Source organism: Neolamprologus multifasciatus, chromosome 13, assembly GCF_963576455.1.
Source record: "Neolamprologus multifasciatus chromosome 13, fNeoMul1.2, whole genome shotgun sequence".
NCBI lineage: Eukaryota > Metazoa > Chordata > Actinopteri > Cichliformes > Cichlidae > Neolamprologus > Neolamprologus multifasciatus.
The window spans coordinates 21029050-21057010 of record NC_140451.1 but is presented as its reverse complement, the minus strand read 5'-3'; the positions used below and the strand labels follow the sequence as shown (position 1 = coordinate 21057010).

The 27961-nt window shown below is 41.5% G+C and overlaps 1 protein-coding gene across 1 annotated transcript; it reads right to left on the bottom strand.

Annotated features, from left to right (window-relative positions):
* Positions 1–1301: 1301 nt before the first annotated feature.
* Positions 1302–17852, bottom strand: LOC146505506 (bifunctional 3'-phosphoadenosine 5'-phosphosulfate synthase 2-like). The gene is made up of 12 exons (XM_085182784.1): positions 17413–17852; positions 15472–15586; positions 15154–15389; positions 14873–15011; positions 14583–14701; positions 13022–13135; positions 12309–12420; positions 6896–7101; positions 6644–6779; positions 4104–4372; positions 3790–4019; positions 1302–2295 (listed from the first exon to the last, which is right to left on the bottom strand). The coding sequence occupies exons 1-12, from the start codon at positions 17434–17436 to the stop codon at positions 2154–2156; spliced, it is 1842 nt and encodes a 613-aa protein (XP_085038910.1). The 5' UTR covers positions 17437–17852; the 3' UTR covers positions 1302–2153.
* Between the last annotated feature and the right edge of the window lie 10109 nt (positions 17853–27961).

Sequence of the window (27961 nt, the reverse complement as noted above, 5' to 3'; positions counted from 1 at the left end):
TCCTTCACAATATCGTGTACAGTAGTTATTCATTGTATTTAGAGTCAGAGATGAAACGATCGATCAATAATCTATAGTAAGGAGGGAAATCCAGCCAGGATTTTCTGCTGGTTCCGCTTGCTCAAATGTCACATACAGGCCTATTTACTGGGTTGTTATTCTCAATAATGGCTTTGAACAAACAAACAAAATCAAGTTGTCATCTGGGACATTCCGCGCTTGTTTGTGTGTGTGTGTGTGTGTGTGTCAATATCTGATGTATTTCATTCATACCAACAGAAGCCACCTTACCTCACTGTGTTTTAAATTTCATGAAAGCTTTAGAGACAGTTAAATGGATCCTTTGGTCACAGAATACAACACCCATAAAACGATCGCTTAATGTAAGACTGTGTGTCAACATCAGTCAGCATCTGGAAACAAGGAGGCTGGGCTTAGTCCATGTAACCTGACAGCTGTGCAGCTGATAGTCATTTTAAATTAGCAGCCTTGCAATGCGGAACATCTGAGTGGGAATATGACTTCTGCTCTTAGAGTAGTGCATCCGATTTGGAGTGTTGCTGCATCCTGTATTTAGGAATATGCAGGTCTGTAGGACACCGGAGATTTACATGTGGTCATTTCTCAGTGACATGACATGCTGGGTGTAGAGTAGTTGGGAGATTTTATAAAGTAGTGAGGGTACAGTTCAGCAGATTTAAATGGGTTTACCTGGAACATCGCAGATTAAATGATCTGATCCCATGTAAGGCTAATTAAGAATCTCCTTCTTACAGCGAAGACTAGTTCTCCCCACTGAAGAGCACCTATCTTGTAGCGATGTAAGCCCTCGCAGCTTAATGAGAAGCGAAATGAATCAGTCCTCCAACTTCGCTCAACCATCTCTTAAGTGTAATTTAAAAAGGGTCTCGTGTTCTTCTTAATCTGTTATAGAAGATCTAGTTAGCAGTCAATCCAGAGCCAAAACCTGAGCTCTCTTAATGCACAAAGTGACAGTGTGACTGTTGTTAGTCCGGTTTATTCCTATAAAAAGAACAGCTGGAAGTTTTAGGATAACATGGATAATTGACTGTCTTTGTGTCCATCTCAGTAAGTAAATACAATATGTTGTCACTGAATTTAGCTGTTAAGGCGGAAACCAAAACTCGATTGTGCCCTTTTACACACATTGACGTTTTTTTCTCGCCTCTCCACATTTCTGCCAGCAGATGGCGGCATTGCACTTTTGGCTTCGCAGCTCCGGCCGCACCTGGTACCGGACTTTTTTTTATACCCCCTCACCCCACCCCCAATCCGTTAAATGGAGTTATCCGGCAGACCTTTAACCTTATGCAGCACTGATAAACATGCACTCTGTACAGACAGAAGACGTAAGTATTGTTGCACAACCAGGGCCTCACAGTCGGGCCAGAGGTACTGCAGAAAACATTTAAATCATCTTGTTCAAAGTACATATCATCTCTGTGCAATGTAGTCGCTAAATAGTCATATAACAAATAAGTGTTTTTATTATTTCATTTTACATTTATTTTCCTATGACCAAAGATCCTATAATATGAATGCATATGCACAATTTATGAAGTCACAGAAATCTTAAAGACAAAAAACAACAACAACAAAAAAATCAGTTTTATAGGACTGACATTTAACACAAAGACACATTTTATATATATAAATTCCTGTAGTACTTCATAACAATATGAAAGATTAACATGAGGGATTAACACAATGGCATCTATAACATGTAGGCACTGTGTGCAATGATAAGACTACAGCTTTCATTCAGGTGATACAAATACAGTGATACAGTTGTCATGTTAAAAAGGTAATAAAAACTTCAATGTGCACGTTTTTTGTTGTGCGCCCTTCAGTGTCTCATGTATGCATATATATAAAGATTTCCTTGTCTTGGAATGTGCTCCTATGTGTACAGTCATACAAAAAATTCAAGTTAGATTTAATTTATTAAAACACATAGCTTAAGGTAATATGCATATAATCACAAAATCTCCCCATTGTTTTACAGGAATGAGATTCATATTTTGATTTGGTGAAGATAAAACTCCCACCGCTGCAGTTTGCACCAATAAAAATCCATCCCACCTTAAATAATCCTAAAGAATAAACTGGATAGTTGCTCATGAGCTTGTTGATTAGTTTTTCTTCTGAATAGAGGTGTAGTACTCGACCAACACCCTCCAGGCTTTGGGGGCCATAAAACCATCTGGAGGGTTCTCCCCGCTCCGAGCCAAGCTCCTCATCATGGTGCCAGAAATGAACTGAAACTCGTCGTGTCTGAGAAATTGTAGAAGAATGGGGGGAAAGGAGTATACAGTGGGAAGGACAGGTTATTAGAAATGAAAATGTGTAAATTCTATAATAGCGCCATAATTAGATCTCGACACAAATACCAACTACGACACAAACACATATAAACGCACAAGCCTAATAATGTACAGTCTGATTTTTGTGAAATTTTTTGTTTGGCCCTGAAGTTTTTGCCCTAAAAGTCTGTTGAAGGCAATGCAATGTTTTACTGTTCAGTAAAGAACATCCAAATAAGTACTAATGAGCTACTACCTTTTGTCCTTAAAAATGTGCATTCCGTCAACAGCTGGTGAGCGGAGCTGCACCAAAAACTGTAGCTCAGGAGTTAGAGCAGGTCATCACTAATCGGAATCAGTCCGATCCTGACTACAGTCTACATGCCAAGTATCCTTAGGTGAGATACTGACCCTCATGTTGCTCTCAGATGCATTGATTGGAGTGTGAATGTTACATAGAAAACCGTTAAGCATGGAAAAACATTCTTGTATGAATAACACGTGTTGTATAGAGCGCTCTCACTGCTCAGGTAGAGTAGAGAAGTGCTACATAAGAACCAGTTCACTGAATGAAGAAAGTGTTTCATGTTTGTGCAGCACTTTTTTACTGTGGAATAGAAAGAGACAGTCTCAACAAGCACATGGATGACGAAGGACTTTATCAAATACCACATGGTAAATGAATGTCAGTATATGTGAACGTCCATATACGTGTGTTCATATATATATATATATATATATATATATATATATATATATATATATATATATATATATATATATATATATAAGTATATATATATATATAAGTTTTTAATATTTACTTAATAATGTTTAGTTTTAGTTTAGTTTTATTGGTTTCAGCCTTAGTTGTTATTAATTATTGCTGTGTGGAGGACATGTGTCAGAGGTGAGATTTAGGAAAAATTTGAACAGGTATTACAATAAAAACACAACTATTAGAAAGTGGTTGTCTACAAGATGTCCCTTGTATTTTTTTCCAAGTCTAGTTTCTATTTTATTTAATTACAATGGTTTTTAACCATCTAGTTTTAGTTTTTACTTTAGTTTTAGTTAACTATAATAGCATTATTATAGCTCTAGGTGAATGTATGCGTATATTTATAATTGTCTGTCATTTCATATATGGGCCATTAGCTTGTGAAAAGAAGCTGAATAGTGCAATCATCCATTAAATATGAAGGAGGGGTAGAATTAAATTTTTCAGCAATAAAATTTGAGACGCTTATATACAATCAAGTATCGGGTTTTGCATTTTGTTTTATTAGTGTTTGCTAACTTCAGATTACTTCAGGTGGTTAGTAGGGGGGTCACTGACCGGTCTTTAGGCTGGTGTGAACGGAGCTTTAGCAGTTAATTTCGCATCTCTAGAAGTGTGTGACCCCTTGAGGTTCAATATTGACTGCAACTTACAAGAAAAACCTGCAGATCTTTCATCACTCACCGGTCTTTGTCATAGAAGTCCATAGCCTTCTTAGTTTTGTTGTAGGCAGCTACCCTGAAGGGAATGATCTCTACAGAGGTGAGACCTGGGGCCATGGACAGCACTTTTCCACCGTGGGTGGGCTCATACATGTCCTTTTTAGTCTCTGGGTGAGGCATACCTGCAGGATCCCGGCCGACAATGTAAAAGTTTGCTCCGGCGATCATTCTGGCTCTGCAGTGCCACTGAACCTGAAAGACATTGAAGCTGATATCACATGCACACGTATTTTTTTAAAACCTTTGAGTGAGCCATAAGCCACCGCTGCTGCTCACCTCTGTAGGTCCAGCATACATCATAGGGGAAGGGAAGATGGCAACAATGGTGCTGGCTGGGTCCAACACGCCCTCCTCCAGGACAGCATCATGTTGCCTCATCCTCCACTGCAGAGGCACATCGTCGTCTTTGGTCCAACCACCGAGCGGGTGAAGTAAGAGGACTGGATTTTTGTATCCTCGCTCCAGCAGTCGCCGCTTGGTGTCCTGCATGAGCAGGGCGTGACCATTGTGGATCGGGTTACGCAGCTGGAATGCAAACACCGCATCTAAAGACAGAGGAGCATATAATAAAATTAACATACAATAGACACACGTGCTTCATGATCATGCCTTCCAAAATATGTGTCACAGCCAACATGCGAACCATGCCTTTAACAGAACTCAAATACACCCTGATCATAGTGTTTAAATTCACTTTTATCAGAACAAAAGCAACAAAATGTTGGTGGTGTGTGACGACAGACAGATGCATAGAATTTGATTTTTTTCTTACTGTCAACAAATCCCATTATACCTAAAAACCAACAATACTGTCCACTTACATTTTCTCCTCCTTCTATATCTATCTATACAAATATATATAAAGCGTAGTTTAACTGTGGGTTTAACATAAAATTTAGCTATACATTCACACACTTACAGTACAAGATCTGCATTACTTGTTAGTTATGTTAATCTGATGTTTCATAACTAGTCCTATAGGGCTTTGTTATTGAAGAAGACTTAATGCTTCCCACTTTGACCACATATTCAGCATTTTTTTAAACTTTTGCACTGGGTGACATTACAAGCATAAAAGAAATAGCATTGCGTTTATTTTAAGTCAGTCCTATGTACATTAATTACTCCTTAGCATACTAAACACAGCCCCCAAAATGCATAATTTCCTTCTGTTTGATGTCGATGTTTTCTATGACAACAGTCCAAAGCTATTTTAAGAAATCACATGTTTTATAATGTTCTTAGGTGGGAACAAACAGGTTTGGACTTGGCATGCTATGGGAACTACTGAGACAGACTGTTGGTTTCTTTTTGCTTTGGGCTTGTTAACAATTAGAAAGTACAGGTTATTGTCCACCTAGTGCAGATAACACCATGCTCTCACACCGGTAACAAACCTCAGCATAGGAAAAACACAAAGTGCCAAAATAAACAGTGCATTGTGGTTAACATGAATAGGTAAAACAATATCTGCACAAAGCAGTCACATCAAAGTTAGCGGGTGAAAGTAAAAACAGATGATGTCATTTAATTGTTCATTGCATTCAGGAATACAGTTAGCTCCATTAGCTTTTGGACAAAGACACTTCTTATTTTTGCCACCACACGGATTTCAGATCTAACAATCAAGATGTGATTGGCGTGCAGACTTTCAGCATTTTGATTCAAGGGGTTTAACAAAAGTTTTGCATTAACTGTTAAGGAATAACTACTATTTTTGCAACCTTGCCCAAATTTTCAGAGGCACAAAAGTAATTGGGCAGTTAAACCATCAGTAAAAACTGGTGCAACCTGTAACCATACATGGTCATGCCATAATGACATGTGAATATTCTTCTGTCTTGTTTAACAGGTAATATAGTATGCTTCAGATCACATCTGTCATTTGGGTACAAGTTAATCTTGTTTTTAGTTTTCCACAACCATTTAGGCTCTTTGACATGTTGCTTTTAGGAAAATCTAATCTGTCCTTCCAGTTCCGAAGTGTAACCAGTGTTGTAAAAATTAAGGAAAACAACTTTTCTTTTTTATTGGATATAATTTTGTATTCTGCAGTCATCAACTGCAGTTATCTTCTCTGCGGTTGCTCTGCAGTCACTCAGACCTTTTGGTGTTTCTGAGCAGATTGTTGATCCTAAAGTGTTTGCTATCTCTCAGATAGGTTTATTTTGGGTTTCAGTCTAATAATGGGCTTTTTCACTTGCACCAACATATCTTTGGACCCCATACTGAAAATTCCACTGAACACTTGGAATACCTCCAGATGTTTCACTTGTTCAATGTGCCAGGGAATAATGAGAGTACAGGCCAGCCCATGAAACTCCTGATTAGCCTTGGAAAATGTGGGAGTGCATATACAAATATGCCTGTAATTGCTAAACAGTTAATAATTGAATACTTTTGTTACCTTGAACTAAAGTCTGCACTTCAATCAAATTCTGATTGTGTGAAGTAAAGTCCACTGAGGTGGTGTACAGAGGCAAATTTACAAAAACTGCCATTGTCCAAATACTTACAGACCTAACTATACTATATGTGCCCATTGATCACAGGACTTGTCACAAAAATCACCATGCAGCTTTAAAGTTACCATTTAATTTTTTCCATCTGGTCCTTAGTCAAGTTTTCTGAAAGACAAAGGGTGTATTGCTAAATACACTGCTTTAATTTTTTCATGTTTTCACCGGTTACCATAACTGCTTTATTATAGAGAAATATATATGTCATACTGGAAGTTACTGACAACAAACCAAACCAAAAAGCCACTTTTGTATCTCCTGATCGTTACTGCAGTGTTGTACTTTACATTTTCTCACCTGCTTTCATATCTTTGAACTTCTGCCTGAGCTCCTTTGGAGTAAAGCGGTACTGGTCAAGTCCATCGTTCCATCTGATTCGCTCCAGCACCTCCAGATCACCACCTACCAGCCAGTCACCTCCTTCCATAACCATCTGCCACGGATAAAAGCAGAGAAGTTTTTCATCATTAAAATGCGTGATGCTGGCATGAGAACACCTTCCAGTCTCCAAATTTTTAACTGCGCACAGGTTAATAGCTTCATTATAACCTTAATGTACGGGTGTTGTGGACAAGTACTGCCCCACTGGCGGGCACAGCGTTCCTCCTTGCGGTGCGCGTAGAACTCGGGGTTCCTGAGAACAGCCACATGTGAACTTTGGTACTCCAGAGCTACCGCTGCACAGCCCTCCAGCTTCTCCTTGGTCTCAGAGCTAACAGGCAGGACAATGGGAATAGACATGTTGATGGCCCCACCTGAGAGAAAAGATGAAGTGATCTTAAACATACAAAGCCATCCATCCATCCATCCATCTTCATCCGCTTTATCCGGGGCCGGGTCGCGGGGGCAGCAGCCTAAGCAAAGAGGCCCAGACCTCCCTCTCCCCAGCCACCTCCTCCAGCTCATCCGGGGGAACACCAAGGCGTTCCCAGGCCAGCCGAGAGATATAATCTCTCCAGCGTGTCCTGGGTCTGCCCCGGGGCCTCCTCCCGGTGGGACATGCCTGGAACACCTCACCCAGGAGGCGCCCAGGGGGCATCCTTATCAGATGCCCAAACCACCTCAGCTGGCTCCTTTCGATGTGGAGCAGCAGCGGCTCTACTCTGAGCCCCTCCCGGATGGCCGAACTTCTCACCCTATCTCTAAGAGAGATGCCAGCCACCCTTCGGAGGAAGCTCATTTCCGCCGCTTGTATCCGCGATCTCGTCCTTTCGGTCACTACCCACAGCTCGTGGCCATAGGTGAGGGTAGGGACGTAGATCGACCGGTAAATTGAGAGCTTCGCTTTTACACTCAGCTCCCTCTTCACCACGACGGACCGGTGCAGCGTCTGCATTACTGCAGCTGCAGCCCCAATCCGTCTGTTGATCTCCGGCTCCCTTCTCCCATCACTCGCGAACAAGACCCCGAGATACTTGAACTCCTCCACTTGGGGCAGGACCTCATCCCCGACCCGGAGTGGGCACTCCACCCTTTTCCGGCTGAGAACCATGGCCTCAGATTTGGAGGTGCTGATCCTCATTCCCGCTGCTTCACACTCGGCTGCGAACCGCTCCAGTGCGAGCTGGAGGCCCTCACCCGATGAAGCCAACAGAACCACATCATCCGCAAAGATCAGAGATGAGATCCTGAGGCCACCAAAGCGAAAGCCCTCCGCCACTTGGCTGCGCCTAGAAATCCTGTCCATAAAAATTATGAACAGAACCGGTGACAAAGGGCAGCCCTGGCGGAGCACATCACCCACCGGGAACGAGTCCGACTTATTGCCGGCAATGCGAACCAAGCTCTTGCAACGGTTGTATAGGGATCGAATGGCCCGTAGCAATGGGCCAGACACCCCATACTCCCGCAACACCTCCCACAGGACACCCCGAGGGACACAGTCGAATGCCTTCTCCAAGTCCACAAAACACATGTAGACTGGTTGGGCAAACTCCCATGCACCCTCAAGTATCCTCGAGAGGATAAAGAGCTGGTCCAGTGTTCCGCGACCAGGACGAAAACCGCATTGTTCCTCCTGCATCAGAGGTTCGACTAGCGGACGAACTCTCCTTTCCAGCACCCTGGCATAGAGTTTCCCGGGGAGGCTGAGGAGTGTGATCCCCCTGTAGTTGGAACACACCCTCCAGTCCCCCTTCTTAAAGATGGGGACCGCCACCCCGGTCTGCCAATCCACGGGTACTGCCCCTGATCTCCACGCAACATTGCAGAGGCGTGTCAACCAGGACAGCCCTACAACGTCCAGAGCCTTCAGGAACTCGGGGCGGACCTCATCAACACCAGGGGCTCTGCCACCAAGGAGTTGTTTAACTGCCTCAGTGACCTCGCCCCCAGAAATTGGCAGGTCATTCCCCTCATCCCCAGACTCTGCTTCCTCCTTGGAAGACGCGTCAGTGGGATTAAGGAGGTCCTCGAAGTATTCCTTCCACCGCCTGACAATTTTCTCAGTCGACGTCAGCAGCGCTCCGCCAGCACTATACACAGTGCAGGTAGAGCACCGCTTTCCCCTCCTGAGACGCCTGACGGTTTGCCAGAACCTCTTCGAGGCAGTCCGAAAGTCTTTTTCCATGGCCTCTCCGAACTCCTCCCACACCCGAGTTTTTGCTTCAGCCACTGCCCGAGCCGCATTCCGCTTGGCCTGTCGATACCTGTCGGCTGCCTCCGGAGTCCCACAGGCTAACCAAGCCCGATAGGACTCCTTCTTCAGCCTGGTGGCTCCCTTCACCTCTGGTGTCCACCATTTGGTTCGGGGATTACCACCACGGCAGGCACCAACCACCTTGCGGCCGCAGCTCAATGCAGCAGCTTCGGCAATGGAGGCGCTGAACATGGTCCATTCGGACTCGATGTCCCCCGCCTCCCTCGGAATGCTGTTGAAGCTCTGCCGGAGGTGTGCGTTGAAGATCTCGCGGACTGGGGCCTCTGCTAGTCGTTCCCAGCACACCCTCACTACGCGTTTAGGTGCACCAGGTCTGTCCAGCGTCCTCCCCCGCCACCTGATCCAACTCACCACCAGGTGGTGATCAGTTGACAGCTCAGCCCCTCTCTTTACCCGAGTGTCCAGAACATATGGTCGCAGGTCTGGTGATACGATTACAAAATCGATCATCGACCTACGGCCTAGAGCGTCCTGGTGCCACGTGCACTTATGGACACTCTTATGTTCGAACAAGGTGTTCGTTATGGCCAAACTGTGATTAGCACAGAAGTCCAATAACAAAGCACCGCTCGGGTTCAGATCAGGGAGGCCGTTCCTCCCAATCACGCCCCTCCAGGTCTCGCTGTCGTTACCCACGTGAGCATTGAAGTCTCCCAGCAGGACAACAGAGTCTCCAGGTGGAGCACCTTCCAGCACCCCCCCCAGGGACTCTAAGAAGGCTGGGTACTCCGAACTGCCACTCGGTGCATAAGCGCAGATGACAGTCAGGACCTGTTCCCCGACCCTAAGGCGCAGGGAACAAACCCTCTCGTCCACCGGGAAAAACCCCAACGTACCGGCAGCAAGCCGAGGGGATATTAGAATACCCACCCCAGCCCGCCGCCTCTCACCAGGGGCAACTCCAGACTGAGACAGAGTCCAGCCCCTCTCCAGGAGACTGGTTCCAGAGCCCAAGCCGTGCGTAGAGGTGAGCCCGACTATATCTAGCCGGTACCTCTCAACCTCACGCACTAACTCAGGCTCCTTCCCCACCAGAGAGGTGACATTCCATGTCCCTATTGCCAGTCTTGGCAGCCGGGGGTCAGTCCGCCAGGGCCTCCGCTCCTGGCCGCCACCCGGCACACAATGCACCCGACCCCTATGGCGCCTCCTGAGGGTGGTGGGCCTGCGGGAAGATGGGCCCATGTCTCCTCTTCGGGCTGTGCCCGGCCGGGCCCCATGGACTAAGGCCCGGCCACCAGACGCTCGCCCTCGGGCACCCTCCCCGGGCCTGGCTCCAGGGCGGGGCCCCGGTAACCCTATCCCAGGCAGGGTAAACTGTTCCCTCGGTGTTTTTTTCATAGGGGTCTTCTGAATCGCATACAAAGCCAAGCAATTATAATTCTCCAAGTTTTTTCTTTTTGAAATACATGAAAATATGAAAACATATATGAAAACAGGTGCAGCCCACTAATGACAAACACTTCAAAGAGAAGGAGTGTAATCTCAGAAAGGAGCTGTTATGTCTAATTAAATATAATTATTATTATTATTGGGCAGTGAAGAAATAATCAAAGAATTAATTGGTCTGTCATTAAATAATAATATATTTTACAGTTACTTCTGTCAGGACATGTACTATTATTATCTGCTTTAGAGCAATTTTGTATGTTAAGTGAAATAGGTGAAATAGGGCGACCGTGGCTCAGGGGTTTGGGAAGCGTATCTGTAACCGAAAGGTCGCTGGTTCAATCCCTGGGCTCTCTGTCTGGGTTGTTGTGTCCTTGGGCAAGACACTTTACCCTACCGCCTACTGGTGTTGGCCAGAGGGGCCGATGGCACGATATGGCAGCCTCGCTTCTGTCAGCCTGCCCCAGGGCAGCTGTGGCTACAACCATAGCTTGTGTGTGAATGTGAGAGTGAATGAATAGTGGCATTGTAAAGCGCTTTGGGTGCCTTGAAAAGCGCTATATAAATCCAATCCATTATTATTTATTATAATTAAAAATTATATTATTATTTTAAAAATTAGAGGTTCATTCATGTTTTCCCTTCATTCTTGCCTTATTTTAAAATGAACCAGACAATAATTTGTCTGTGTTATTTACACACAGAAAGAGAAAAGAGGAATAGAGATATTGCTTAATTTCTGACTTACAGTATGTGTAAAGTTTGTTGCCACAAGCGTAGGCGACTTGTAACAACAAAGATTATCAACATCAACTCTAGTTAAGTGTGGCCACACTTTTGAAGACTCACTTTTCTCTCCTGTTGTTGTGTGCGTGAGCTCCTTTACACCCCTTGCACATATACTCATAGAGTGAGAAAGAGATCTCACTGCCGAATTGTGAATGGAGAAAATGAAAGCGAGACAAATATTTTAATATTACTGTGAATTAGAAGTGAAACAGCTGAGATGCTATGTTATGTATATGTGACGATTAAGTCAGCAGAGCTTCGGTAACTTTTACACGCCATTCACATCAGCCAACCTCGCCAACCCTGCTCTGCAACTTTACCTGTCTTGAGCTGCTGTTGTTCCTAAGCACTTTCACTTTGGAATGGAGGGAACAAATTTTATGAAGCGACTTGCCGCAACAATCGGATCTTATTACAGCGTGACGTTTGAATGCAGTCAGCTCTCTGGAACAACCCATTCTTTCACAAATGTTTATTAGACATTTGATTTTATACACCTGAATTTCAAGATTAAGAGGCATGGCCCAATAATTCTGTTCACATTGATTGATTGCAGTAGATTGCAGCTTGTGCTTTGTATCCACTGTTAGGCTTGTATGAGGCTGAAAGTGATGTTTAAATGTTGCTAGATGTCGCTGTGAACCGCTTGCTTAGACTTGGAGATGGTGTGGACTCCGATCTGGCCCAATGTATGGCTGGACATGAATTTTGGACTTTCAACTGTATTTTCAATTTTACAGCTTTTCCTATCAATAAAGACCACCCCGAACGCAATTCATAATTCAATAACAGATTTCTGTAAGTTTGCACATTTACTTCTTACAATTTAAGCCAAAAGAGTCATGCTAAGAGATTTCTTTCATTTACTTTTTACTGCTGACATTGCACTTCTTTTTCTTATGCTAGGATATCTCACTGATTAAATGTGTAGTTACATTTCTTTGCACTGGCAGAAAGGGGAGATTCACTGGTCTGGCCCACATAAGATCAAAGTGTATGTAAAATTAGTCTGACATCCCCACACTAACTGAATTAATCACAATTCAGCTGCCTAATGTCACTTTTAGGAGCAGGGAGGGGGTGTCTAGATGTCGTAGATGTTGAAAGTTTAAGGACTTCTCTTACCATCTAGGAGATTGCCAAAGTGCATAGTCTGGAGGAACTCTCTCTCTCTCATGAATCCCTTTAGTGGACTGGCCCAGCCCTCGGCCAAAACCTGCACCCACTGCAGATCCAGCTGTAGATGAATAAAACAGCATCGTCAGCAGGATGAAAAGAAAATAACACAAAATACTTGTAAACTGCGATTCCAGTTCAGGAAAGCCATATATTTCATTTGCTGTATTGCAAATTAAACACATTTCAGTAGTATTCACAAATTAATCTGTAGGCCTGCTCTAAATAAGTGAATAATTTAAGAGTGGAAGGATTGATCCCGGTGGAATACAATAAAATAGAGACAGACAATATGAGCTGCAGATTTACAAAAACCATTTCAACTATAGACACAAAGAGTAAAATAACAACTTGACTACACGGAGAATGAATTCACTTTAAAATACTTTCCTTTTCTAAAATGAGCATTACTGATTTATTTACCTTTATTTTCACAATGTTTGAAACAATGTTTGCCAAGAAGCTGCATATCTGTTAGCATCTGCAGAACATCGACTGACAGTTATGTGAGCATTTCCCTATTGATTAACCAGGGAAAAGGAAATATTTCCTTAGTACACAGTGTCCACACCGCAAGGAACGTACCCATGAACAGCTGTCTGGAATGTTGAGTACTGACTCTGATTTCTCATTTGCTATGCGATAGTAGAATGTGTACTTACCTTTGTAATGCTGATGGTGGGCAGCATGTTTGCTTCAGCCAGAACATGGTTCACCCTATCCTCTGGGATAAACAGTTCAGTCACCTCCTCCAGGATCTCATTTGGTACAATTTTCTACATACGAGAAGAAAACGAATGTTCAGGGTTTAATAACGCTGCTCATGTAGGGACTCAATGATCTTTTAAGAGTTTAAACAGCACGGTTAGTGCATCGGAAGGCTGTAAAATAACATTTCTTTTTAGATTAAACTATACTGCTGGGTGTATGCTGCATATTTTTTGTTCCTTTTGGTGCAAAATGGTGCTTTTTTGCATGATTTGCATTTGCCAAAGAAGTTCGCCTTTGGGCACTAGCTGAGTGGTGCACACAGTGCGTCTAATTACAGGTTTACATTCTGAATCAGACACGGCACACTAAATAAATAGCACATTCATAAGTATAGTATTGGCTAAATAATTTATTTTCTGCACCGTTTGAGTTTACGGAAGCTCCTTTCAATAAAATCAAACATCTGTGAATGCCTTGCCTGATTTTGTTTGATGTAATTCTACACAGCAGGATTAATGTGTACACACTGCTTCTGCGTATTCATGTTGACACAGCAGGGATATTTAAAAACAAAAAAATCAATCACCTGTTACTTCAACGACCAGGGCTGTAAAAACACACGTTTACACATTTACTCTATCAGCAACCTTTCCTTTAGTAAAGATAAGACGCTTGGCAACAGAACCAATGGCCTTTTAAATACCCAATAGAATCTTCACTGTGTGTGTGTATAAAGGTATAAGTTAGTGTCTTTTCTACGAAGAGCTACACTCTTTACATGCAACGCTCTGAGCTTCACCTGTTTTTCCACTTTTGCCTTTGTGATATAGATCACAATGCCTTTGAGTAAACTAAACTCTTTTGTGCATTACTCAGAGATTAGCATGCGACTCATTTTCACGATCATGTAAATTAAAATGATGTCCTTTGTGTTTCTCTATGTTATTTGCAGCAAAAAGCCCTGTTTTTTTTGGGAGGGGGTGGGGTGGGGGGGGGGGGGGTGTTAAAAAAAAGGGAGTCCATATCCTATACTTAATTTTTTTGTTTTTAATACTGTACTTGCTGAATCACTATTGTTTGCTGCTGCAATATAAAACCACTGAAGTACCAGGTACTTCATTGCCTCTGGCTAGTTGTTACCAACCACTCACTTCTCATGTGAAAGATTTCATTGATGGGCAGAGAACACTGAAAGATTGATGTTAATTATCAAGACTTATAGTTTGTTTTAAGGGGGTGTGGCCTCCCTTAATAGGCCTCCTTTAACATATTGAACTTATTTTAGTACAACAGCTTCATGTTTAAATTAAGATTTATTTCTACTTTATGAAAAAATAACTGATCAAGTATTCAAACTTTACACCATTTACATAGTGTCCTCTTCATCATGCCACACAGCTGAGAAATTGCCAAGTGTAAATTAACACTGTGGGTAGAGTCTGTGTACACTGTGCTGTGTGGTTTATTCTGCTTTAAAAGGTCTGGAGCAAGTCTTCTGCACTGGAACCCTACCTGTTCCTTGAGCAGATTCAACACTTGATGGAGACATTCATTTACAGAGAGTTCTCCGGTTTTCAGAACAAGCTCTGGACGCTCTGGACGTTCGTACTCTGAATCAATCCCAGTAAAACCTAGCAATAAACCAGAGATATCAGTCAGACCCTATCAGCATTAATACTACCTAATCCCTTGACTGAGACAGAATTACAACATGTGGTAAACTAGCCTGTAGATATTCATAGGGTCTGGGATGACTTCCATATCTTATAGATGTTTCTTGCTGTGAGTACCATCACACTGACCTTTGATCTCTCCAGCGCGAGCCTTTTTGTAAAGTCCTTTCACATCCCTGCTCTCACACACTTCAAGAGGCGCGTGGACAAACACTTCAAAAAATGGCAGCCCGGAACTTGCGTGGACGCTCCTTGCCTCGTCGCGATCCTGTGGGAGAAACGGCACGGATACATGATTTTAATGCATTTTTGATTCGAGGTCGACTTAAAATCTAGCGTCAACCTTTGTTAGGCAATGATTTCAGTCTTAAATAAACACATGCAGCATGTAACTCTTAAGCTTTCCTCACCTTGGCGAAAGGAGAGATGAAACTAGTGACACAAACGAGGCCGGCATCGGCAAACAGTTTGGCCACCTCTGCGACACGCCTGATGTTCTCCTCGCGGTCTTCAGCAGAAAAGCCGAGATTCTTGTTCAGGCCGTGGCGAATGTTGTCTCCATCCAGTGAGTAGCAGGGGATACCATGGGAGACGAGATAATCCTCCAGGGCAAAACCGATAGTAGTCTTTCCAGCACCAGACAAACCTAGAGGTAAAAGCATGGTGGGTATAGTAAATAAGCAAATTGATCCCAGTCTAAATATGGTGGAAAAACTATAAAGATTTACCAGTGAGCCAGATGGTGCAGCCCCTAAAGCCCCCCTTGGTGCCCACGACCTGCCCTCTCTTGCACCGGCTGACGTGGTGGGCCTGGTACACCACATTGGTCGCCTTGTTGAGATTCTAAAAGAGAAGCAGCAGGGGCTCAAAATATATTATAAATATATAGGCTAATATATTATAACATATAGACCTAATGTATAGGCTCAGAAGCAGACAAAAGGGTATTCAGTTTGAGCGTATTCAGTTCACACACCAAATGACATATTTACCTGGACAGACATCACAGACAAGTCTCACCTGCTGTTCACGATGTCATAGAACAAATAGCATTTGCTTTTCACTGGATCCTTTTAAATTTACTTCCAAGTCATGTAAAGTAACACGTCATATATAATTTTTCAGATTAGATGAATCAGACTGGTTCTACAAGGATAAAGTAACTATGTGGATGTGAATGAATGGAGCTGTAAAGACTTATAAATGGGAGGGTAGGGAAGCTCATGAGGGATGCAGGGAGGGAGGGAGAGGGAGGAATAATTGACAATGTGTCCAGTGTGCTGCCTGTAGCCAAGCGATGATGTGGCAGTGCTCGTGCCCACACGTTCACCCTCTGCACCCAATCGCCCTTCTTCCCTACACCCTTACGCCTATAATGCCTACCCAATATGAAAGTAGTTTAACAGCTTGAAGGACCGCACAGGATTTCAGCTGCCATTGGATGAACTTCTGTGAAAAGAGCCCTTTTTTCCCGGTGCTAACACAGCCTCGGTTGTAAAAAAAATCCTGCACTCTGACACAGCACAAATCAAGGTGTGTTTCAATCAAAGGACATGGAAGGCATACCGCATGTGAAAAATATACAGACCCACACGCTGTGGGAGAGGCCTAGACAAACAGGGCTATTCTCTTAAACATAGGAGCCACCTTCCACTGCAGCCTTGCGCTGCCAAAACACCACCTCATCATGAATACAATGATGGCACTGGCTGGAAAAACAAAGTCCCATCATTCACTATTAAAAGTTGTAATACCTCTTGTAATAATACCATCCTACCTTGATATTTTTTTACCCTCTTTTCATTTCAATCCCCTTTTCATTTTCTCTTGTTGTTGCATTCCTTTTAAAGAATGCCCCTTGTGTAACTCTTCTCCCCTCGCTCCAGTTCAACTCCCATCCTCTTTCTCAGGAAATCACAGGGGATAAATGCTGATAAGTATGTCAGCGAATTCCCCAAAGAAAATAACACATGAGTATTTCTTACTTACTGAATTGCTCCTGAATTGCTCAGCATGGTAATTCTGAAAGCTTAGCCAGTTGAATTAGCTACTAAATGTCAAAAGGATCGACAATTTCGCAACTTCCTTTGAAAAGTGACTGAGTAATTTTATCAAGAAAGCTGATGATTAATCTTCGTGGTTGCATCAGTGTTACAGTGTCATTAATGATGCACCCCTTCAGCGGTGTATCCCACATATGTGGCTCCACATACGTCCGCGGCATTCCCGTGCAGCATCACTCTGGCACTTTAACAGGGGCCTCTTTCTCCCCTCTCTCAAAAGACACTCTATGTTATGAATGAACTACACTGACATGGATACGTTACTACAACAACTGTCCCATTCAGAGTCGAGGCAAGTCTACAAACAGCCACACCTGGCAGGACAGTAAAAAGAAGCCTGCTTTTCAGAAAATTGCATTTAAATAAATAATCACTCCTAAGGAAAAAAAATAAGATTTTTTTTTTCTGCACGAACAGCAGACCTTCGTAGTGAGATCGCCGTTTTTAAGGAGGGCTTAAAGCAGGTAGTCTATTAACGTGACACTAAGTTCGCACACATGTCGGGCTGCTGGCTGACACAGTACAGTTCGCTTTTTGTGGGGCTAATCTGATGACAGCTTAAATTTCTGGTGTCTGATTCGACCTGTTATCTCCACATCTACTCACTGTGCGAAGCCTCACTCCGGACATTTCGCTCTAGTGTTATGCCGCCAAAGGACTCCTGGACGCCGGACTCGGACCGCTGCACACACGCAGGCCTGGATGTTCGTCGGATGCTGGATCGACTTATAAAGCAAGAAACTTTGGACTGTAGTAATCGAAAGAGGCAACGGAGGGGGGTGTTTAAAAGGGACTTTCAAGACACGTAGCACTCCACTGGCCCTGCCTCTCCTCCTGGCCCTCCTCCTTCAACGTTAGAAAAAAAAAAAGCGGATACCGGCAAACCTCAAGAAAGACGGGACTAGCAACAAAACCGAGGTAAAACCGGGTAAAGCTGGATATATCGACCCAATGCCACAAACTGGCAAGCGTAGGAGTAAAAATCACTCTTACTGAGGCGTCGAGGAAGTCGCTGGTGTCTTCCCATTTCCCCCCACACGTCCAGACGCCACTGGCTCACACCACACCTCACCCCATATGAAAAAAATCTCTTTAAAAAAATCCAGTCATAAAACAAGCAAGTAGAAAGTTTCTCCTGGTTGGAAATCTATTTTGTCACAAAAATGGGGCAACAAGGGGTTAAATGTAGCCCACGTTTAATGATTAAATGTAGGGCGCAGTAAGGAAGCACTAATGGGAGAATGAGCCCCTCCGTAAAAGGGGTCTTTCAAAGTTTAGAAGTATCGATAAGTGAGTTCATAAGTTTGTTTAGCAACAGAAAAAGATGTGTAATCAACAGTGTTGGGTAAGTTACTTTAAAATAGTAACTTAGTTACATTACTAGTTACTTCTATCAAAAGTAACTCAGTTACTTCAAGTTACTCGTTACTTTCAAAGTAACTAGTTACTAGGGAAAGTAACTTTGGTTTTACTCAGAATTCTCTTGTTAATGTGTTGCTTCCGTAACTTTGCCAGTCTTCTAGCTTGCTTACTTGCCACAAGTGCACTGTGCCACCTACCAATAGAAAGGAAAAGATAATGTGCATATTTCCACAAGAGAAATCCCACACCTGGACCGTCATTGACTGCTGCCATGATTCTAGCCTAGGTCACAGCGTCATGTGCGCCTTTTACATCCAACACGAAAACTGCAGTCGTGGTGCTTTGATTGTACTCAGAACTCGGAAATTCTGCCTTCTGAATAGGAAGATGTAGGTAACACCACACTGCAGATGAGCTGCATACAGGGCTGGACTGGGACAAAAAATTGGCCCGGGCATTTTGACTAGAGACTGGCCCACCATTATAGGAAAAATCATAAAGCCTTTGAATGAAAGCAAACGCTGTTGTGACAGTGATGTTCACTGTTTGATGGTATATATGCATCAATCTATCAATCCTTTGTTGTAAGATTCAGATAATTATTTTTTAAAAGCTAGACATTTTAAATGAGAATATGAAAGAAAAGTACTTCTTTGTGCCCCCCTCTCCCTGTTAATGCCCTACCTGGCCCCCCTGGCAAAACTTTGCTAGATCCACACCTGCACAGTTACCAGCTGTCAGCTACCTAAAAAGGATCCTGGGGTTATCTGTCTCTCAGAAACAGTTCATAACTTCCCTTCAACTCATTCATGTCACCTAAAAGGTAAACCTGTTTCTCCATCACCTGTTCAGCTCTGATGATTCAGTAAGGACATCTCCTGGTTTCATCTTCATGTTTCCCTCTCACCAGATAACCAAACCGACACCATGACCAGCAGCTATACAGCTGTGGCTCCAGCAAACATCAACTGATACTAGAAATTAATATTAAATAAATGCTAACAACAGCTGATCAAGCTTAAACGTGCTGCTGTTGTTTAACGCGACATGGTTTCCTCTTTCTGGCGCAAAGTGGGCGATAAACAAACAAGAGAGCCGATCAGCTGATCATTGATGAGTTTTCATGATTGAAGTAGATACGGGAGAGGGAGGGGGGAGAATGAAAGAAGAAGAGGCAGCTGTGCAGCAAAGACAGAATAACTCCAGCTTTGTGTCTTTTTCATTGTAGCTGAATTACGGGACAAACTGTTCCTTTTCACCTCAATAAGAAACGCATAATATTTTCTGTGAATACCAGACGGGACGGTTGGCAACTCTAATAACTTATGAACAAAATAAAGTTCAACATCATTAACTTCATAGCACCCACCCAGCTGTATAGAAACTCCGTCATGCTAGCTAGTACGCAGTATGGAAAAAGTCAGAATAACGAAAATAAACTCCACCTAAACTTGGTTTATATCTGACCCAGATAGACTGCAGGTCACAACTTCTTACCTGAAGTTCAGTTCACACTTGGACCGGCGGCCGCCTCGGGTCTCTTTTCCTTCTGCGTCCCCTTTCCCTCATCCACCAGCTGGCCTCCACCACTTGCTAATGTTACTGAATCTGTGGAAGCTCCGCGATAGCCGCCATACGAAGTAACGAGTAACGACCCTATCTAAATCCCAGTAACGACTAACGCGTTCCTGATTTTGGCATAATAACTAGTTACCGTGCTCGTTACCACAATAATAACGTAGTTACTGTAACGCGTTACTTAATAACGCGTTAGTCCCAACACTGGTAATCAACTAGCCAGACATTTCTAAACCTTACAAAATATAAGCGTTACTTCAATTTTATTTATTTAGCGCCAAATCGCAACAACAGTCACTTTAATATTGTAAGGTATAGACCCTATAAGAATACAGAGAAAACAGAGATAACCCCAACAAAGCAGATGATCTTCTGAGCGAGCACTCTGTAACAATGGGAAAGAAAAACTACATTTTAACAGGAAAAAAAACTCTGGCATGCCAGGTTCAGAGAAGCGCAGCAATCTGCCACAACCGTTTTGGGGTGAGGGCAGGGAGACAGGACAAAAGACAACTTATCTAGCCATTCCTATAAGCTTTATCAAAAAAGAAACTTTCCAGAGGCTGTATATCTGCCAAACCCAAAGTAGGAGCTGATTCCACAGAAGATGGGCCTGAAAGCTCGAGGCTCTGCCTCCACTCTACTTTTAAATACCCTATTACAAGGAAGCCAATAGCCTGAGAGTGAAGTGCTCTGTTGGAGTGATATGGTAATATGAGGTCCTTGATATAAGGTGGGACTTGACTATTCAAGATCCTGTATGTGAGAAGAAGGATTTTAAATAGAATCTAAAGTTTGCAACAACTAACTTTAGAAAAGAGTGGAAGCATGGAAGAAATATGCTCTCTCTTTCTAGTCTGTCACTACTCTTGCTGCAGCATTTTGGATCAACTGCAGTCTTTTAGGGAGCTTTAGAACAACCTGATAATAGTGAATTTCTGTAGTCCATTTTAGAAGTAACAAATGTGGAAAGTAGTTTTAAAGCATCACTCTGAGGAAGGATGTTTTTATTTTAGACACTGCAAATGGAAAAGAGCAAGCATACCTATTTGTATAACATGCACAGTGAAGGACATACCCTGATCATAAACAACTCCAATATTCCTCTCAGTGTTAGTGGAGGTCAAGGTAATCCCATCCAGAGTAAGTATCTAAGTAATTTCTAAGATTTTTAGGGTGAGTAAAATAACCTTATTTTTATCTAAATTTAGACACTGAAATATCCATGTCATTCAGGCCTATATGTCATTAAGACATTTCTGCAGTTTAACTAATTGTGTGTCATCTGGTTTCATGGATAGATAAAGCTTTGTATCATCTGCATAACAATGAAAATGTATGCTATACCTTTAAATGATACTGTGTAAAGGATACAAATATAATATAAATAGAACTTGTCCTAGCATGGAATCCTGTGGAACTCCAGATTCAACAAAGTGCTAGAAATATTCCTGAGAGATTTTGGCCCTGATGGAGTTGTTGGACATCCATGATGCAAATCTCTTGTTCTACTACATTCCAAAGGTGCTCTGTTAATTACAAATAGACTATATTAACCAATAAATTTACAAGATTAGTGACATTCTGCTAGCACAATATTGCATTTTGTTGTATCTTTCTTCAGTCTCAGCTGACTGCAGGTTTCCCCCAATCTTATAAACAGTACATTTGCATAATGACAACTCACCACGTCCAGATGAACAGAATCAACTTTTGGGGATTTACTTACCTGGATGATTGAACCTGCATCAAGATGTAACATGCAACTTGGTAAAGCGCAGTTTATGTTTAGCGTTTCAGTTTAAAATAGTCTTTTTTATTTTTCAGTATGGTCAAAGTACACTGTAAAATCTAATTAGTTCCCAGAACTCAAAAAAAATCTAGGAAACTCGTTGCCTCAAAAAAATTGAGTAAAGCTTAGCTAAAAATGACTAAATTAGGACAACTTACTCATTTTGAGCACACTGTACAGCCTTGTTAGTTCCCAGAACCCAAAAAAATTAAGGAAACTCGTTGCCTCAAAAAAACTAAGTAAAGCTTACTTAAGATGACTGTTAGGACAACTTATACATTGCAAGTCTGCAGTATTAAGAATAACTTGATATTTCTCACTGTACAGTACTAATTGTTTACTTACTGACAAACATTTCAAGTTCAACTAAATGAAAAAACAATTTGTGGTAACCTGAATATGATTAAAAATAATTAACAACACTTTTTGTAATGATGTTAAAATCAGCCCAACTATTATTTTCAAACACAACAAAGTATAACAGCCAACATACTGGACACTGTTCTGCTGAACAACAAACAATTATATTGCCATCACTGTTATAATCTTACAGTGAAACAAAGTCTCAGATGTAATTATTCTGAAAATAAGTTTAGACCTACCACAAGTTTGTTTTGTACTTACATTACTTATATAATCAAAATAAAATATTTGTTGTTCTGTCACAAGTGCAGTCTCTGATTTAAACAACATTTGTTTTTCATTCCTACACATGAGCTGGAATGTTGTATTATTTTAAGGATGGCTTGTTTCCAGTCCAGGCATTACTGCCTGAATGACTATCATGGATCGAGGTGATCCAAATGTAGGTGCAGAAGAAAGTCTTTAACTTCCCTTAAGTACAGTGGCAGTGGATGTGGGTTGGAGATGCAAAGAGCTTGAACCTGCAGGCGACCATCTTCACTGACCACACCATCTATGACGGGGGACTCATCTCTCCTGTTGTCCTGCAAGCAAACAATCATATTTTTTGGAACATGAACTTAATTGCTTTCTTAAAACATTTTTTTTTTCCATTTGGTATAAAACAGACTCCAATTTAGACAATCTCAGGCCCCCTCCCCACTAGAGAGGTGACATTCAATGTCCCAATTGTCAGTCTGGATAGCCGTGACCACCACCCAACACACAATAATGTCATGAAAGCATCATTTTAAAAAGGGCTATGCAAACATGGCCAATAACTTTCATTCTAATGATATGCAAAATGATTTGGGAACAAAACAAATTTTGCTGTTAGAAAACTTGCAGACTTCACTATTTACAGTGTAGACCCTCTAAACTAAGTTTGGGGGATGTGATCTTTTAAGAAATGCAGACAAACTGTTGTTGTTTGTTTACTCACACAGCATGTCTTGTAGAATTAACTGGAGTCACCAGCAATCGCATAATGCAGTCATATCTCAAGTCTAATAACAGAAGACAGGAAAAGATCAGTACAGAAAAAACTTTCCCAAACCAAAGCACAAATAAAACAATAAGTAAAACAGGCTGATCTAAAGTATGATTAAAGTTCAGCCTGATTAATATAAATATAACTGACTAATTGTTAATATATTGGAAAACCAAAATACTTACCACTGAGTTGATGTATTTCTGTCCAACAACAGGAGTGCTGGTCCCGAACCTCAAAGACAGTAAGAAGCAAGCAGAGGGAGAAAAAGCAGTAACTGATTTGACCCTTAATGGCTGTGCAATCATTGTAACATAGAGTTTGCTTATGTTGTTAAATAAAGACTAGATTTGATATTAATAGATGCTACAGATGTTCAAAAGCTGCCACAAAGCATGAAAAAAATGGACATCTCCGAAAACATCTGAGCATTTTTGCAAATATGTGATGTCTTGATAAATCGAACAGATATTTGAACTTTACACAGCTATATTCTCGCCTGAAAATATCTTAAAAGTTTATTTTGTGACCCAGAAAAAGTAATAAGTTTTTTAGCCGCGCTCCTCCGCCATTGCCGCGCTTACAAGTACACAGGCTCCGAGAATGTAGCATTACATAGCTACATTCCGAGAATGTAGCTATGTAATGCTCAAATATCTACTTAATTTATCACAATATCACATATTTGCAAAAATGCTTCCACGTTTTCAGAGAGCTCTGTTATCCACCAGCGCGATAGCACTGCGGTCAAGTGAGCCCTCACTTACGAAGTCACAGTCAAGCTAGCCGCACCGCCAGCCGCACCTAAAATGTTGTTGCACTACTCTTACGCACATTACGGTATGGGTGCCGACTGGCTTAGAAACTCAGTCTTTTGTGTCCCGACAATATTTTTCTTCACAATCCACTCCCAGTTTTGGTTCATCTCCACTTTTCCCCCTGTGATCCACAGCCCAAATTACTGTATGATTCAGAGAAAATTAACAATAAAATTTACCCAATATACTCTACTGTACTTTTAATATCCTCATCTTTGACCTCAGATTACAGGAAAACTGTAAGAGGTGACACAGATATCTCACTGAATTCTGACTCTGGGTGACCCCCACTCTTCACCCTGTGATCCACAGCCAAAATTACTGTACGGTTTTTGAGAAAATTGATAGTAAACTTTCCACAATTTACTGTACTGTACTCTATATATTCTCATCTTTGACCTCAGATTACAGGAAAACTGTAAGAGGTGACGCAGATATTTCACTGGATTCTGACTCTGGGAGACCCCCACTCTGCACCCTGTGATCCACAGCCAAAATTACTGTACGGTTTTCCAGAAAATTGATCGTAAACTTTGCACAATTTACTCTACTGTACTTTTAATGTCCTCATCTTTGACCTCAGATTACAGGAAAACTGTAAGAGGTGACGCAGATATTTCACTGGATTCTGACTCTGGGAGACCCCCACTCTTCACCCTGTGATCCACAGCGAAAATTACTGTACAGTTTCCCAGAAAATTGATAGTAAACTTTGCACAATTTACTGTACTGTACTTTACATATTCTCATCTTTGACCTCAGATTACAGGAAAACTGTAAGTACTAACCTGTTAGTACTCCCTGTCTGTTTTCTTACCTGGTACTTCCTGATCTTGTACTTTGTCCTCATGTTCCCCTCTTTCCTCTCTCCCTCTTTGGACTGACAATCCACACACACACACACACACAACAGGAGTTATAAGGTTAATGGGCATCCAGTCAGTTAGCTAGTTAGTACCTTGGGTTCAATATCGGCACATGCACATATGGCAAAATAACCAGTTTCTCTCATTACATTTCAAACAGGACAGTGGTAACAACAGCAGGCTACGGACAATGTTAAGTTTTAGATTTTAAATAGGCTGTATACATTTCAATGAGATCAACAGGGCAGTCAAATATCGCTAATTTTACTACAGAGCAAACATTGTCGGAAAACACGTTTTCAACTAGGGCTGCCACAAACAATTGTTTTGATATCATTCTTGCAATTAGTCGACTAATCAGATCATGCATCCATTGGATGTACAGCGTACAGCTTATTGCACCAGCATTGCACCAGCGTGCATCTGCTCTCATATAACTATCATTATCTAAGTGTTTAAGGTATGTGCTAACTAAAAATAAAGACAAGATGATAGTTTAATAAATTTGAATGAAATTTGCAGATTGTTTCGGTGAAGTTTAATAAACTCATTGTTATCTAAAATATAACGGGACACCGGAGTATATTCTCGAATATCTCACACTTCTGATAATCAGTTGTCTGCTTGACGTTTATTCAGCTGTGTAAAAACTGTAACTTTAATCTCAGCCTAACCGATTTACTCAGGAACAAATAAAAGCTGGAACAAACCATTTTGGGAGGGGGGAGGGGTTATCTATACTTTTGTTGTTAAAATGTTCCGTCTCAATTAAGTACTGTATGCTTTTTATACTTTTAGTAGTGTGTCCCACAAACAACAAATATTTTCAAAAAAAGTAAGACATCTTTGGGGGTGCTTTGATTCATTTTGGGGTGCTGAAGCACCTCCAAAACTGGGCTAAAATCGCCCCTGAATCAATCTAAACAATCTTTTTAACCTGAAATGTTTGTGAAAGATCAAAAGCAAATAAAATATTTATTAATAAATAATAATAATAATAATTAATATTAACTAATGTATTTACAAGATTAATGTTTTTTGCTAGCACAATGTTAAATATGGTTTGTCATACCTGCATTCTCTGACTGGGCGTTTAGACTTTGTTGTAAATTTATAGTACACCTATAAGATGAAACATTCCTTTAAACTGAATGCTTAAAATCAATGCTGAAATAATCCCCAGTTATTGCTATTTTAAGTAACAGTTTTGATCATTGCTTTTAATGTTATACTATGGATAATAAAGAAAAACATAATAGTCACTATATATTTAAGGTGTGTGCACTGATTTACACTTTTAACGTGTGCTCCAAAGAATAAGCAAGACCATGTTCCATTTTTAAAACTGCTGTTAACGTTAGCTTCTGATTATGTTGAGTGGCACAGTTAATTTAATTTCCCTTTATTAGTCTGTTTTCACTAGTAAATTAGCTAGTTTTATTTCTGTTTATTTTATTTGTTTTTGTGGTCTGCAGGCTGGATGTGGCACCAAGGAAGTTAATCGCTGATATTAAATAATAATCCCAGTAATTAAAAAAATGTGCCACCACTTCATTGTCCATTCACAAAAACAAAAAGCATTTTCTGTACATTTGTATTTTCCTTATTTCATTGTTTAGATGAGTGCTACAGTATAGTTATTAGCAGATGCATCAGATGTCAGCAGAATGAGGCAAAAAATGAGAGCGACAGTAGGTTTGGCTAACAGCAGACTACTTGTTGAATACCAGTTGTCTTTAATGAGAGTTTGCTGAATGAATCCAAATGAGAAGCCTGTGCTATAGTACAAGTAACACAGCGGGAAAAACAGATGCTGTTGTTTTACAGCTCTGTTAGTGGAGATCATCCATTTATATATCATGATAGACTGAAAGACTGAAAGATGGTTGTCGCTTCTGGATCTCAAACGTGAAGCCAGACTTACTTTACACATACATGTATTTAAACATGTATTCTTCTTAATGGCCAGCAGGGAGCACTTCTTCTGGTGGCAAAAAGACTTGCAATTCTGAGAAAACAGCCATCAGCCTCCTTGCTCTGTGGCCTAAACACTGCTGATGACTGTATGTGTTCATTTGCCAGTTTTAAGCCTTGCTGACAAGATAAAGTTTATTTTGTAAACTATGGTCATCATTAGAGCAAGAAAAGAGAATCAAACAGCGCATGCTCATTGGTGAATGACTTGTCAATCATGATTTCTTGGCCAATGGCTGTACAGCGTCCCTCAGTTTTACAGTCTGATCTACCAAACCGTAGCTCTAAAGCTCAGACCAAACCGTTGCAATGGGACTTCACTGTTGTGGCTTTGTTCAGCTTTTACACAGTCTTTAGTTTTCCGTTGCAGAAGCATTATGTTGCTTTTCAGTGAAATAAAAATATGGCAATACAACAAAAAACAAACCACATCTGATGCTTCCCTGTCACGAACAAGTGCCATTTTGCTTAATTTTACTGCAGCTGTTTCATTTTGTTTGTTGTAAATTTCATGCACTCTTTGCACTTCTGTAATGACTGTTCCATGGACTGGACTATGACTGGATTGTATTGTAGACAACTTTAGAGAAGCTTTTCCTATGACATTTCCAATAGGCTAATAGGCTATGCCCAGTGTTGGGGAGTAACGGAATGTACCGCCGTTACGTATTTAAAATACAAAATATGAGTAACTGTATTCCGTTACAGTTACCGTTTAAAAAGGTGGTATTTAGAATACAGTTACTTTGTTGAAATAAATGGATTACACGGCGGTACTTTGCTGTTTCATATTGTGGCGGGTCAGGCCTGTTTGGGTTTTTGTTTAACAGCTACGTTCTGTTGTTCCCAGTGTTGCCAACTCCTCAGTAAGGAAAATCGCTATTGGTTGTCCTAAAAGTCGCTAGAAGTCGCTAAATGACGTCATCACCTAATTTGCAGAATTGGTCATGCTAATGTAATTGTAACCTATGTTGTTGGAGAGAGAAATAACATCGTGGACGAGACATAAAGTGAGCAAAAAACGTCCTAAATGCATTTAGAATTTATTTAGAACTACAAATTAAATTTCTTTTAGCAATTATTGTTTTTTGTAATGTCTTTCACGTCTTTTTTAGCGACTTTTTTTTTTTTTAGAAAAAAAGTCGCTAGGGGGTCTGAAAACTCGCTAAATATAGCGACAAAGTCGCTAAGTTGGCAACACTGGTTGTTCCAGGCGGCAGCGTTACGGTTACCATGGTTACAGGGCGACGCTCTCTCTCTCTCTCTGCGACTGTGTGTTTCCTGGGTGAGAGAGGCCTTTTTGTTGTTGCTGTGCTAAGCTAACAGGTAAAATGCTACCGGTATAGCTCTAAAGAATGTAGCCTCATGGGCA